At 40.9% G+C, this 14,491-nt stretch overlaps 1 protein-coding gene across 3 annotated transcripts in view; it reads left to right on the top strand.

Moving 5' to 3' along the window:
- Window positions 1-14,491, top strand: part of LOC123769820 (serine/threonine-protein phosphatase 6 regulatory ankyrin repeat subunit C) — a 125,051-nt gene that overhangs the window by 103,772 nt on the left and 6,788 nt on the right. For all 3 annotated transcript variants that reach the window (XM_069301266.1, XM_045761137.2, XM_069301264.1), the window contains exons 2-4: window positions 9,144-9,358; window positions 12,455-12,558; window positions 13,885-14,023. In XM_069301266.1, the coding sequence (XP_069157367.1) occupies window positions 9,202-9,358; window positions 12,455-12,558; window positions 13,885-14,023 (400 nt within the window). In that variant the 5' untranslated portion in view covers window positions 9,144-9,201. The remainder of the gene's footprint in view (window positions 1-9,143; window positions 9,359-12,454; window positions 12,559-13,884; window positions 14,024-14,491) is intronic.

The following is a 14,491-nucleotide window of genomic DNA, read 5'->3' as shown; positions in this document are numbered from 1 at the left end:
CCACCTCGCCCCCAATACGTCTACACCCACACACCCGCAAACCATCCCCCCCCCCCCGTCTCGTTGACCCCTCTCACCTCTTTTCAATCCAGAGAAACCCATCCGAGTCCTCCCCTCCCCTCCCAATGCACCTCTGTTCCTTAGGTGTATTGGGAGAGTCATCCCATCCCATCCTATCTGCCCCTCCAGACCCTCATCCTCACACTTCCCTCCCCCCCTTATGCACCTTAACCCCTTTTGGCCTCATCTAACACTGCCCCTCACCATCCCTCAACCCCATTCCTCCCCCCCCCCCCCTCTCACCCACTAATCTCGCCCCCCACTCTTCTCATCAGCCCCCCTCTGCCACTCAAGCCTTTCTGCCTGCTCACACTCCTGCCCCCTCTCACCCCACATTTACCCCTTTGTCTCTTAGCTTCCCCTAGCCCATCACCCCATTTCCCCCCTCATACCCGCCGTGACTCACAACCCATTTACCCCGCACACCCCCCTGTCCCTTATTCCCATTTGTCCCTCCTCCCTCTATCGACATGCCCCTTCATCTCCTATATCACTCACTCCCCCCCTCCTTGTGCCCCTCACTCATCCCTACCCCCAAGCCTCTCTCAGTCAACCCGTCTCTATCCCTCAGCCCTACCCTGCCTCTCAGTCCTCTCTATCTTTCAATCCGTCATTACCTTGCAGTCCTTCTCTGCCTCTTGACCTACTTTTTTTTTATTACCAAACCGTTCCTACCTCACAACCACTGTGGATGAAACAACGGCAACCACTCTCGCTTGAAGCTACACCTATAGGAACAAATAAAATTATTCTGAATATTCTTTAAGTGTCCAAGAAGTCTCAAGGTATTGTACACCAATGCTGATGGAGTAACAAACAAAGCAGACGAAACAAAAGAAAGGGTTATTAAAAAAGAACCTTTATATAATTGCAATAATGGAAACTAAAATGAGTGATATGATCTTGGATGCAATTTTTATAAGGGGAATATCAAGTACAGTAATAATTAAAGAAAGGAAACAAAAATGGAGAAGTTGCACTGCTGGTAAAACGAAAGTGGAAGTTCGAGGAACCAATAGATCAAAATACAAATGGATACACAGTCTCCATCACTGGGACTCCGACGGCAGATGAAAGAAAAAAATAGTGATCCTGGTAACGTACAATCCGGCAGCAAACAGAAGACCCAGTCATGAATACGATGCCAACAACGACGGCAGTTATTGAAATGTATAAATCTCTGGTGGGGAGCCTATTTGGACAAGGGGTATCCACGCACAGAGACCCCATCTTCAGAAAGACATATCTGCTTTGGAAAAGTTCAACACAGAGCAACAAAAATCATCCTAGAACTAAGTCGACTCTCATACCAGGAGAGGTTGAGGACCGCCGGACTAACAACACTGCAAACCAGACATGGGCTGATCTCATAGAAGCTTTTAAAATAATGAACAGTTTGGAAGATTTTGATCCAAACCACTTCTTCGAAAGTTCAAATGTTCCATATATAAGAAGCAAGAGCTTCAAGTTCAAAAAGCCACACTACAAGATAGAAAACGGGAGATGTTTTTCACCCAATTGGTTATACAGCTGGATAAAGTCACCAGTTAAAATGGGGGGACCTTTAACAAGCCACCGACTTCCTGTCCTCAGTGAGGACTTTAGAGAGATGGTGGCCCGCGGGTAAATTCAGGTAAATCCAACTGAAGATGAAAAAGAGTTGATCCGAGAAATGACTATTGGATTTCATCAGCAGGAAGTGTATGGTGATGGAAATGGGAGCAGGTGACAGGAGACCAAAAGGACAGTACACAATACAAGGAAACAATATCCCTGTAACGACTAAAGGAAAAGTTCTGCGAGTGGACATGGCACCAAAACTAACTCTACCCCGCCTGCATTACACCAGTTTACAGTACGTTGCTCCATCATAGCACCCCATTAAAAAAAAAAATTAGTAAGTAAAACTCGAAAGGTACAGAAGTTTGCATCAAAGTTTGTCCCAGAATTGCAAGGAATGAGGTATGAAGAAAGTCTGAAAGAACTAGACCTGATATCAAGAGAGAGAAAGGGGAAGACAAGTTAGAGACTTATAAAACACTTAGGGTGATTGACAGAGTTGACAAAGAGGAAATATTAACAACGAATACGAATAGAACAAAAGATTATGAATAAAAACTTGAAACTCAGAGGAGTCGTAGAGATGTTAGAAAGTTTTCTCTTAACTTAAAAGTATTAGGGAAAGAGGATGAACTAAAGGAGCAGGTTGTAGAAGCGAGTGCCATTCAAAATTACACAAGTTAATGTGATGAGGAAATAATAGACCACGAGTCACTGCCTTAGTCAACCGGCTAGGAAAGCACATAAAAATTTGGAATTCCTGGTTCGAATCCTGGGCGGGGCAGAAGTTCACCTAGCAGTAAATGGGTACCTAGGAGTTGGCTTGCTGTGGGGTTTCATCCTGTGGGGGTGGGGGATGGGGGTCAGTAATTCGACCCTGGTGGGGGGAGACCTCGATATAAGCCTACCATGTATATTATACACTGGCTGCATGTCCCCCAACACAATGAATTATTATTATTATTATTATACACAAACATACACATACATCACCTTTTGAGACAAGTGTAGTTGTCACTAGACTCGTCACCCCTCATCACTGGAGGGATGATCAAGTGTGTTGTCCAAATTTGTTTTTAAATTTTGCTCCGAGGGGCGAGTTTATTGGGCAGCGCCACTCATGTGAGTGGACATACCGCCAAAGCAGCATGTACAGCATTCCCCAATAGGACGAAAACCCGCTGGTTACTCATCTTGTCACTTGTACCCAGACGCAGCTGGGACTTGCTTAACTATCTCAAGTGAACAGCTCTTCAAACAAGAAGATTAACATCTATCAAGCCTTAAAATCTTACGTGCAAATATTGATTTTCCGGAAGGAACACAACAAGTGGGATATGCAGATGATGTTCTAATACAAGTTCCCACCTTGGAAAAAATTAAACAGTCCATTGAACTCCTTAGAAGGAAATGTGTTGTCCAGTCACAACATTTATCACTCCGTAAAAAATGCAACTGTTTTTTCCTAAGCATAAAGAAGCGAACCCCAGCAACCCACCTAACCAATCAAGGTCGACGCATAGAAAACGTAAATATTACAGTGCTTAAACTGAACTAAAACGTCGCATTTTGAGTGGCTTGGTGGATTATGGTAGAGAGTGAGGCGGGCGAGGCTGGTGCCTGAGGAGTCGCTCCACCACCACCACCGTTATGGCACGTTTGGCTCAGGACGCTCACCCCGCCCCTCTTACTACGTCGCATTTGTAACGCAATTCACCGCTATAAAAATCCCATGTATTTGCAAACATTCAAACACCGTAATATTTTGACGTTTTCGATACATAGGCCTCGATGGGTTAGGTGGGCCGTATGGGTTCATACGCTTCTAGTGGGGCAAAAACAGCTAGATTTTTTTTAGGAATTGGCACATTGATAGCTTGGCCTTCCCACCCCGTCAGTAATTGGACCCGAGTTCGACTCCGTGGCAGAACAAGGCATTTGGACACGTTTCCTTACACCTGATGCATTTGTTCACTTAGTAGTAAATAGGTACCTGGGAGTTAGACAACTGTTGTGAGCTGCATCCTTAGAGGACGGGTCAGTTGTTCCGGCCTATGGGGGGGGGGGGACTTTGATAAGTCTACAGCTTGCGGTGTAGACTTACCAGAACTCACTCCAGGTATACTGTAGGTATACTCCATATATCCATATACAGTATAGATATACTTCATATATTCATATAGGTATACTTCATATATCCATATATAGATATACTTCACATATCCATTTTTAAGTATAGATGGATATATGGTTTTTCAGCATACTTGGATCAGTGTTTTTGTGATCATTGTTGCATATCCATATATAAGTATACTCAATATAACTATATATATAGGTATACTCCATATATATATATATATATATATATATGTATGTATGTATACTACATATAACCATATATAGGTATACTCCATCTGTAGGTAAACAATCCAGGTATACTCCAGGTACTCGCCAAGTATACTCCTGGTACACTAGGTGTACGGCAGGTATACTCCACATTCACATCAGGTATATTTATACACCAAATATACAACAGGTACACTCTGGGTATACTCTAGGTATACTCCATTGTATAACATCAAATATATTTCTGGTATACACCAGGAATGCACCTCCAGGTATATTGCAGGTATACTCGTCTAAATATCCACCAGGTATACTCATCTAGATATCCACCAGGTATATTCATCTAGATATCCACCAGGTATACTCATCTAGATATCCACCAGGTATACTCATCTAGATATCCACCAGGTATACGCATCTAGATATCCACCAGGTATACTCATCTAGATATCCACCAAGGTATTCTCATTCCGGTAAACTTCAGGTTAGGTACTACGTTAAATGTTCTATTGATTTTGTAAAGGGTTTGAGGAGCTCACAAAGCTCTTAGTCTTAACCTCTGAAGAGCTTAGTGCTGCTGAGAGAGAGAGAGAGAGAGAGAGAGAGAGAGAGAGAGAGAGAGAGAGAGAGAGAGAGAGAGAGAGAGAGAGAGAGAGAGAGAGAGAGAGAGAGAGAGAGAGAGCAAGCAAGCCTGGTGCCGCTGAGAGAGCGCTTAGTGCCGCTAAGACGATGCAAGTCTTGTATCTCCTGCACCCAGTTAACAGGAATGTTGCAACATATTGCAGGCCGGTTGCTGGTACCGCTACTCCTGATTTGGTGTAGGTGTTGCGTCTCCCCCTCCCCCCCCCTCCCCCTAATCCTTCACTAGATGCCTTCTTTCTTGACGTACCATCTCGAGTAGAATCTAAATCCTGAGGACAGTATGCACTCTCTTCGTCATCGCTGGTCTTTACCACACCTACCTAACCAACCCAACTCATTCTATCCCAACCTATCTCATCTAAACCTATCTCAACCCCTAATGCCAATATAAGAGCTCAAATGCTGTGTTTACACGATGTGTGATGTCACTCTGACGTCACGGTTTTCCCATGACGTCATAATGTTCATGGCGGTACAGGTTTTGGACCTGAGTGTGTTGGGTAGCAACAGCCTCTCCCCGGCCCTCAGAGAGGTAACCATAGTAACGGCATCCAGGAAGACGTGGTCGTAAGAGCCTTAAAGAGCCTTAAAGGCTTCATAGTTGTCTGGGGGAACATTATTATGACTCGCTTTTGACTTCTCTCCAAACACATGTTATAATTATAAACATTTCTCTTCACACAAATGCGGATAGAGATATAGTTTTGTAAGGTAAGATATTTATGAAGAGAGAGTGCAAAGCCAGTGCAACTAAATAGCACTTGGGAGAGATATGAGGACAAGGAGCTGGGGTGTGAGGACAAGGAGCTGGGATATGAGGACAAGGAGCTGGTATACGAGGACAAGGAGCTGGTATACGAGGACAAGGAGCTGGTATACGAGGACAAGGAGCTGGTATACGAGGACAAGGAGCTGGTATATGAGGACAAGGAGCTGGTATATGAGGACAAGGAGCTGGTATATGAGGACAAGGAGCTGGTATATGAGGACAAGGAGCTGGTATATGAGGACAAGGAGCTGGTATATGAGGACAAGGAGCTGGTATATGAGGACAAGGAGCTGGTATATGAGGACAAGGAGCTGGTATATGAGGACAAGGAGCTGGGATATGAGGACGTAGTGAAAGAACGGTGCCCAACCACGTGGGCCGTCGGGGATCGAACAGCGACTCTGCAAGATATACCCTTAGGTACTAAGTATCCCTTCTCCAAGTCTAGATACACATGTGTTGAACAGCTTGGCCACTGCCGGTGTCGGTGTAGACACCTGTGTCTATACACACCAAGGCCTCACTCTCAGAGCAAGGTCGCAGAATATCTAACACCTGTATGTTAGATATCAAGTATTTTTCTATTCTCTCAGCCTGGCCTATAAGGTAATTGCTTGATATATGAGGCTGTTTGTGTTCGTAATCCACAGACCCATATATAATAATATATAATCTCCATCACAACCAGCTCGATCCGCTAACTCCGGCAGAAACTTATTGACCTCTTCTGAACCCTCATGGTTCTCTCCTCTCCTCTCTCTCTCTCTCTCTCTCTCTCTCTCTCTCTGTCTCTCTCTCTCTCTGTCTCTCTGTCTCTCTGTCTCTCTCTCTGTCTCTCTCTCTCTCTCTCTCTGTCTCTCTCTCTCTCTGTCTCTCTGTCTCTCTGTCTCTCTCTCTGTCTCTCTGTCTCTCTCTCTCTCTCTGTCTCTCTGTCTCTCTGTCTCTCTCTCTGTCTCTCTCTCTCTCTCTCTCTCTCTCTCTCTCTCTCTCTCTCTCTCTCTCTCTCTCTCTCTCTCTCTCTCTCTCTCTCTCTCTCTCTCTCTCTCTCTCTCTCTCTCTCTCTCTCTCTCTCTCTCTCTCTCTCTCTCTCTCTCTCTGTCTCTCTCTCTGTCTCTCTCTCTCTCTCTCTCTCTCTCTCTCTCTCTCTCTCTCTCTCTCTCTCTCTCTCTCTCTCTCTCTCTCTCTCTCTATCTCTATCTATCTCTATATCTCTATCTCTCTCTCTCTCGTTAGTCGATTTGACGTTACTAGATTATATTATTGTCCAGATTTAATAATTCAGAATGATGTTTGAAGTTGATTGATAGCTTTATTTCTTCAGTAATTATACATTTTGAATGCATTGTGGTATGGAGTTGAAATGTATTCTATATAAAGTTATATTGAGTAACTTAGTTAAAAACAATTGTATTTTCTTAATTGGTTCTTTTAAAGTAGATTTAATGTGATTTTCATGGCTTTCTATAGCTAATTTCTAGTCCTTATTTCTATAACTCCCAGCCTTTTATGTTAGCCTCATTTCCTTTCCAATTTCTGTACCATCCAATTACCACCCTGTCATTAAAACCAGTTTTACAACTCCCCTGCCATATCCTAGAGCTAAGGCTACTCAGCGCAGAGCTAAGGCTACTCAGCGCAGAGCTAAGGCTACTCAGTGCAGAGGTAAGGCTACTCAGCACAGAGCTAAGGCTACTCAGCGCAGAGCTAAGGCTACTTAGCACAGAGCTAAGGCTACTTGTGAACAAGGAAGAATAATTTAACTAGCTTGACCTCATTCAAACATAAATATTGAACAGTTGAAAACCAAGATAGACATAACAAGGCTGACCTTATTAAAACATAAATATTGAATAAGTTAGATATCGTCAATCTAGACTTGATGAGGTCGAACATGACTCAAACAAGAGACAAAAGTTTCAAACTTGTTAAGCTACGACGCAAACCCGAAATTAAACTAAATTTTCGACCCCGAAGATAATATCGATTGAAGGCCTGCCAAGGCCTTCAATCGATATTATCAAGGTCAATTAAGGCCAAAGCAGAGAATGTTACAATAACAGGGCTGAAAACACCTAACCCGATCCAAACACCAATTGACAGGGATGATGTTTCTGTCTATCCTGGACCCTAGTCGAGTCCCTGGGCCCTTGTCGAGTCGTGGACCCTTGTCTAGTCCCCTGGACCCCTTGTCGAGTCCCTAGACCCTTGTCGAGTCCCTGGGCCCTTGTCGAATCGTGGGCCCTTGTCAGTCCTGAAGGCTATGTCAAGTGGTGACATAGTAAAAGTGGGGATAGAAGTCAATACAGTACAAGGCAACAAGGAAGGTGTAGGGCAGTGAGGGTTGAGAGAAGTAAAACAGCAACACTGCTTAAGACTACATCAACACATAAGACTACAAGAATAAAGGCCAGCAATTCAAATTTACAACTTTAAATTTTTCACCCATGATATATATATAGGCATATCCTTTACAAGCCACTGGCTTTCTGTCCCATATATTTGAAACTGTGACAATAGACAGTCTATGTTAATGAAGATGCTGTATTTTTCCTTCAATGTGGTCAGATCAGGTGCAATGCTCTCATGAAGTGTGGTTCTTATCCTTAAACTGTCTAGGATCAGACTGTTGATATGAATGTCAACTCGAGTTAGTCTCAGTTGACATTCGTAATCCCCGGTGTGTTTCTTGGCCACAAGTGCTTGGCATAGCTTCAACAAAGACTAGGGCAGAGGTTCTTAACCTGGGGTATACATACCCCTGGGGTATATGAAAGTTAAATAATCATGGGATGGAACTTGATCTATGAACATTTGAAAAAAAAAAAAACATGTTTTGATTGGCCAAAACAACAGAAAAAATCTTATTACAGTAGTTGTAACTATCTTCAACTGGACAGTATTTGTGATGTCATTTTTCTACAAATAAATGATAAAATCCTTATAATTTTCTGTCAGCTGCTCTGATTATATTTATCCATATGCAAAGGAAAACGAAGCTACAGGGTATTGAGATCTTTTGAAATGATACTGGTACGTAACAGTAATTGTGGTGGTGGTGATGATTTTGACAGTCTGGCATAATTCATTGGAGGGATGTTATCTTATAATGGTTAAGAACCCTTATACACAATGAAACTTTAGCTTCCATAATGTTCCCATGTTATATATCAAGGGAGCATTGCCTACACCAGAGTGTAGGCATAGCTTCAAGGTTATGCATGCAGGTTGCATTCATAACCTTGGATTTGGTACCAGCTCAGTACATCCAAACTCCTAGTGAATCTGAGTGGATCCCAGGCTGTGCAACCTGCATGTTATGGTTAATGAGTTAAGGCACACATCTGGGGTTACCCAGGATGCTTGTTCAGTCCTCATCCTGCTTCAGGGATTTTCTCATTAAGAACCATGGCAAAGTAATGTCATGAGCCATCAATGAATCCTAGTTTGTTAATCCAACAGTGAGATAAACCATTGGGAAACACTATACTGTAGTTCACACCATATTCTACTGAAGCTTTTCACTTCCTATTAACATTTAATGATATTCTTCCGGCTTGAATTTCAGCTATATGTCCTGGCATTTCAATTTTTGTTTCAGCTTTATCAAGGTAGAGACAGACAGTGGAAGATCAAAATGACATCACTAAATTTTCTTAAAGGATCTGTACTCTTACCTTGATCATGCCAGCTTTATCTTTTGACCTTAATAGACCCTTGTGCATCCCACAGCATGTGCCATTGTAACCATTAATCTCGTTCCCTACAGAGATGGGTCAGCTTGCCGTGCCCTTCAGCAGCTGAGGGGTGCTGTGGAGAAGGAGTCAATGGCTCCTTCACTGAGTTGTGGGCGTGAGATGGGCGTGGGAACACGAGCGGGGCGGGCGCTGGTGGCACGCCTTCCCTACGCCCATCACAAACACCTCCTTACCCTTGCTGACCTCCTCGATGGCTGCCCCAAAGCTGAACCCTTTGTTTACCAGGGTATGTACTGTTGCAAACACCAACCACACTTACATATAGTAAAATACTGTACCATTATTGTCACCATTATTACTCTCCATCATGTTCACACAATCACCACCTCTTTTACTGTCACCCTGTAACTTGACACCCCAATAATGCTAAATTATCACTGCTGTCCCATAACCACCATCCCATTACTGCCAATAGAGCAATCCACCGTTTAGATTATCCATGTTGAACATAATTCTCCTTCCTATGTAGATATTCACAGCTACATTGGTGGCTCCCTGCAGCCATTAAGATTCTCTTTATCAGTTTGGCTTATGCCACAGATATACTGCTAATTTCTGCTTCTGGTTTTAGATATGGGGGTTTATCTTCTCCCAAGTTTTCCTCCTTTTTGATGCAAGAATTGTTTTACCCTTCATTCTTAACTGTACAGGTCTTCTCACTCCTGTTTTTAGCTTCATAATTTGCATTAGGAATGAACAAGTTAAATATGATTATTGGTATTCATAGGTCAAATCTTCTCCTCTCCCAGAGGAAAATATTAAACACAAGTGCTCTAATAGAAATTTATTAATTCAAATTATTGAACACAAATGTACTCAATCTAAGCACCAAGACATGTTAAATCAAATGATATCAATATGTTTTGAGTGCTACTGTACTGTGGCATACAACTAGAATTACAGAAAACAAATAGGCAAGTTATCCCAATACAGATATCCCACCATCCAATTCAGAGCATACATAGGCTGCCTCACTTCTCTTCGATGTCTGTAAGAATACAATTTTTTTTTTAAACAAACTTTTCTACAAAGGGAGTCAGTACATAATAGCTTGCAATTACTGTACAGTACATTGCTCTTGTATAATATATATGCACTTTTGATATTACTCCATCAATGAAATAGTTAACATACATAGTGCTCATGTCTATGAATCTCCATGGAATTTCTGAATTGAAATACAGTAATGCAGTGGTCACAAACACAAGAGACAGCCAACAAAACACATCCTCTTCTTGCCTTGCATGGATAAATACTGAAGTTACCTTGGACATATCTGAACTGTGAAGTGTTGCAACTTCATTGGATGGAAATGAGTCAGTCTTACCTAGAGTTATTAAAAGTTCAGTGACCATTTTACAGACTACCTCTGGAGTATGTCAAGATTCCTTTGCAGGACATCACAGCCTCCCTCTGTTCTAACTCTAAGTTTTGCTACATCAGTAAATATAGATACAATGGAGCGATTATACTCTTCTCATGTTGCTGATATATTCCTGTATACTGTCATATTAGGAACAGGATGGGTGCAAGAACCAACCCTTGTGGTACTCCTTTCTACACTCTGATATCTCCCTTCTTACTCTAATTCTCTGGTTCCTTCCTGAGAGGTACTTCATGTGGGACAACATCAAATGCTTTGTAACAGTCAAGGAAAATGCTGTTTCTTATATCTCTCTTGCCTGATTTCCAAGTGGACAAAGACAGGGCCACACTAGAACATCACTACAGTGGTCTATGTTGTCAGCTCATGACTAAGGGTCCCAGGTTCAATGACGGGGCAGGAGAGATGGGTGGGCATGTCTCCTTTCACCCGATGCCTATATTCACTTGGTAGTAAATAGGTACCCAAGATTTATAAAATTGTTGTGGGTTATATCCTAGGAAAAATCAGTAGTTGGTCAAGGTGGATCTTGAAAACCATAAGTACAGGCCTCTTGTCCCTAACGATAAAGAAACAATATTAGACTGAAAATTTTACATTTCCAAGATAGGTCAGGTTTAATGTAACATTGCAAAAATTGCACATGATTTAAAAGTTAATGAAAAGTCTGTTTTTTCATATAAGGCTATTCTCAAATTACAAAAACATGCATAATCTGTGGAAAAATATTGAAGTTATACAATGAAATTGAACCAATGTTTCTGAACTCTTCAGGCATGCACATGCACATACACACACACACTACCAACTGGACTATGATGGGCTTAAAAGCATTTCAAACCCTTAAAGTATCTTGAGCCCATTGTGGTGCAGTTGGTACTGCCTCATGTGTTTAGAGATGCAGGCTCAATTCAGTCATTTAGGCTCTCTATTTATTTGTGCAGTATAATCCTATGTACAGTACTGTAAATTTCAAAACCCTTTTTGACCAGAATGTGGTTAAGGTCTAGGGGTGGAAATACAATTTCTAAGTCAGTTTCCAGCAGTGTAAACATTTTGTGGACTACATCTCTATTGCAATCCTATTGTATTCTATTTTCTAAATCTTGGGTACCTATTTACTGCCAAGTGAATATAGGCATCGGGTGAAAGGAAACATACCCACCCATCTCTCCTGCCCCGTCATTGAGTCTAGATACTACAAAAGCATCTCAAACCCTTAAAGTATCTTGAGCCCATCATAGTGCAGTTGGTACTGCCTCATGTGTTTAGGGATGCAGGCTCAATTCAGTATCCCAGATTCGATTCCCAGGCATGACTGAAATAGTTGAGCGTGTTTCCTTTTGCCTGATGTTCTGTTCACTTAACAATAAATACTGGTAGGTAGCTGTGAGTTGCATCGTGAGAAAGGTCAGAAGGAATATTTTCCTTTATTATACCCTGTCATTCATTTGTTGGTCACATTACCTCTTACTCTCTGCCTTTCTAGGCAATGTAAATCAAGATTTTTAAATTTCTTCATAGCTTTTCTAATTCCTGGGATTTACGTCGCCATCCATCCCCTGCACCCCTGTGCACATTGACATGAATTTACGTCCAGTCTATATTATGGAGACCAAAATTGAACTGCATAATTTAAATTGGGCCCAACAAGAGAATGATAAAGCTGAAGAATAACATTTAGATGTACTAATATCTAATTGGTCTTATTTTGAACATTTTTACATTGATTTATGGCTTAGGATCCCTAGTAATTATGACTGATTTTGTTCACACATATTGTCCAGTTGATATTTGGTAATTGTTATTATTATTACTACAGTACAGTATTATTAAGACTCCATTCCCTTATTTCCCCTTTTTATAATGAACCCATCCCACCTCATTAATCTTTGAGACCTCTGTGCTTTTACTAGTAAAATATATACATATTTACAGATGCCAAAGTCAAAAGTTTATCCAAATGTCGGGGGTGTGATAGCTTCACCATCTGCAGTCTCTTATTTGGATACGAGGAACAAGAGAACTCTATAGACATAGAGGTGAGTTGAATATCTCAGAGTGAACTGCACATTATACAATTAGCATCTGCAGAACTGATAGTTTATATGCATTAAAAGCATTGTGGTAAATTCTGTAGTATAAAAATATTCTATTGTAATAGGCAGTTTCAGTTATGTTATGAAGAAAATTAGTCAGTGGAAGGTAACATAGTTTGCAAGCAAAAAATCTTGGGTTGATTCCCACAGTACAGCAGAGACATTTTGGCCAATTAACTTTCTCCTGAGGCCTCTGTTCACCTTGTAGTAAATGTGTCCTACGAGTTAGGCAACTGTAGTGAGTTGCATCTTGGGAGAGGTCAGTAGCTGACCTAGGGGGACCTTGATCTACGTAACTGGCATCCCCCAACAATGGAAAACTGTATTGACACTATTTTTTTAAGCACAGTGGTACTGGTAGTCAATAGAACACTGCTGCAATTTTTTTTTTAAATGACATGTTCTCTCATTTTAAAAGTACAGTGGAACCTCGATTAATGAATTTAATCCGTTCCGGCACCTAGAAGCGTTTCACATGACGAGCTCTTTCAAAACGAATTTCCCCATTTAAAATAATGGAAATAAAATTAATCTGTTCCATCACTGAAAAACATCAATATGATGTTCAATTTTTTAAATAATGGAGCAGCCCACCTGACATACCTGTACACTGAACAAACCTTTATGACATTTTGTCTTTTTTCAGATTTGTCCATTTTTTTCATTTATTTTATAGAAAAAGGTTCGTTCAGTGTATGTCAGGTAGCCTGCTCCAATTTTTTATAAAAAAAAAGAAAAAAAAAAAAAGAAGAAAATTGAACAAATTTAAAAAAAGGAGAAATGTCATAAAGGTTGGTTCAGTGTTTGTCAGGTAGGATGTTGCATTCTGACATTTTTTCTCGTTTTCAAATTTGTTTTGTATTTTTCATATTTTTTATTAATAATGGAGCAGCCTACCTGACATACACTGAATGACCCTTTATGACATTTGTCATAAAGGATGTCATAAAACAAAAACTCGTCAATCAAGATAAATTTTCGGCGAGTGGCGCGCTCATTCGAAATGCTTGTAGATTGAGGCACTCGTCACGTGAGGTTCCACAGTATTGTTAAATCACTCCATGTATGATACACAATACAATCTATGCAAATATAATCCATTATATATATTTTTTCTGTGAATACAGTACAAAAGAACTCAAGATTAAAAATATACAGTATATACAAGTCACAGTGAACAAGTACAGTAGGAGCCTTGTACCTCTGAAAGCCCACAAGTGAATGGTAAATGCAAGTTTAGTAATGTGCTATACGGTGGTCTATCCTCAGAAGTTCACACCAACAGCCTTACACGTGGCATGTCTGCTGCCACAGCCTGGGCCCCTGGTCAGCAAGCTTCTAGTGTCGAACACGGCTATTAATGAGCCAAACTTGTTGGGCCAGACGCCACTCCATGCCCTATTACTAGGTAAGTTGCTTTCTCACTATTTTACTACAAATTTTTGCTCACTGGTATGTCATTTCTTAAATTGCAATCAAGCGACCGGGGTTTAGTCCCTGTGCAGAACAGAAATTGGTCTCTTTCACTTGATGCCTGTGTTCACCTAACAGTAAATAGACACCCCAAGAGCTAGGCAGCTGTTGCTGGTTGCATCCTAAGTAATGTCAGGTCTTGACCTTGTGGAATATTGATAAGCATTAAGTACAAGCTTCATGTTCAGAATAACAAAAATTAATATGAACACTAACTTGTAGGCATTCACTTTAACTGAATACAGTACTGTATGTACAGTATATCAGTTTTATACAACTAGTGTAGTTTCAAAAATATAAAATAGGAAATTTTATAGTGCTAACCTAATATAAATTTATTCATTTTTAATACTATATTCATCGATGTTTTATATACAGTATAACATTTACAGTATTTTAATGA

Source organism: Procambarus clarkii, chromosome 45, assembly GCF_040958095.1.
Source record: "Procambarus clarkii isolate CNS0578487 chromosome 45, FALCON_Pclarkii_2.0, whole genome shotgun sequence".
Taxonomy (NCBI): Eukaryota; Metazoa; Arthropoda; class Malacostraca; order Decapoda; family Cambaridae; genus Procambarus; species Procambarus clarkii.
The sequence above is the reverse complement of the archived record's forward strand: the minus strand, read 5'-3'. Positions and strand labels throughout refer to the sequence as shown.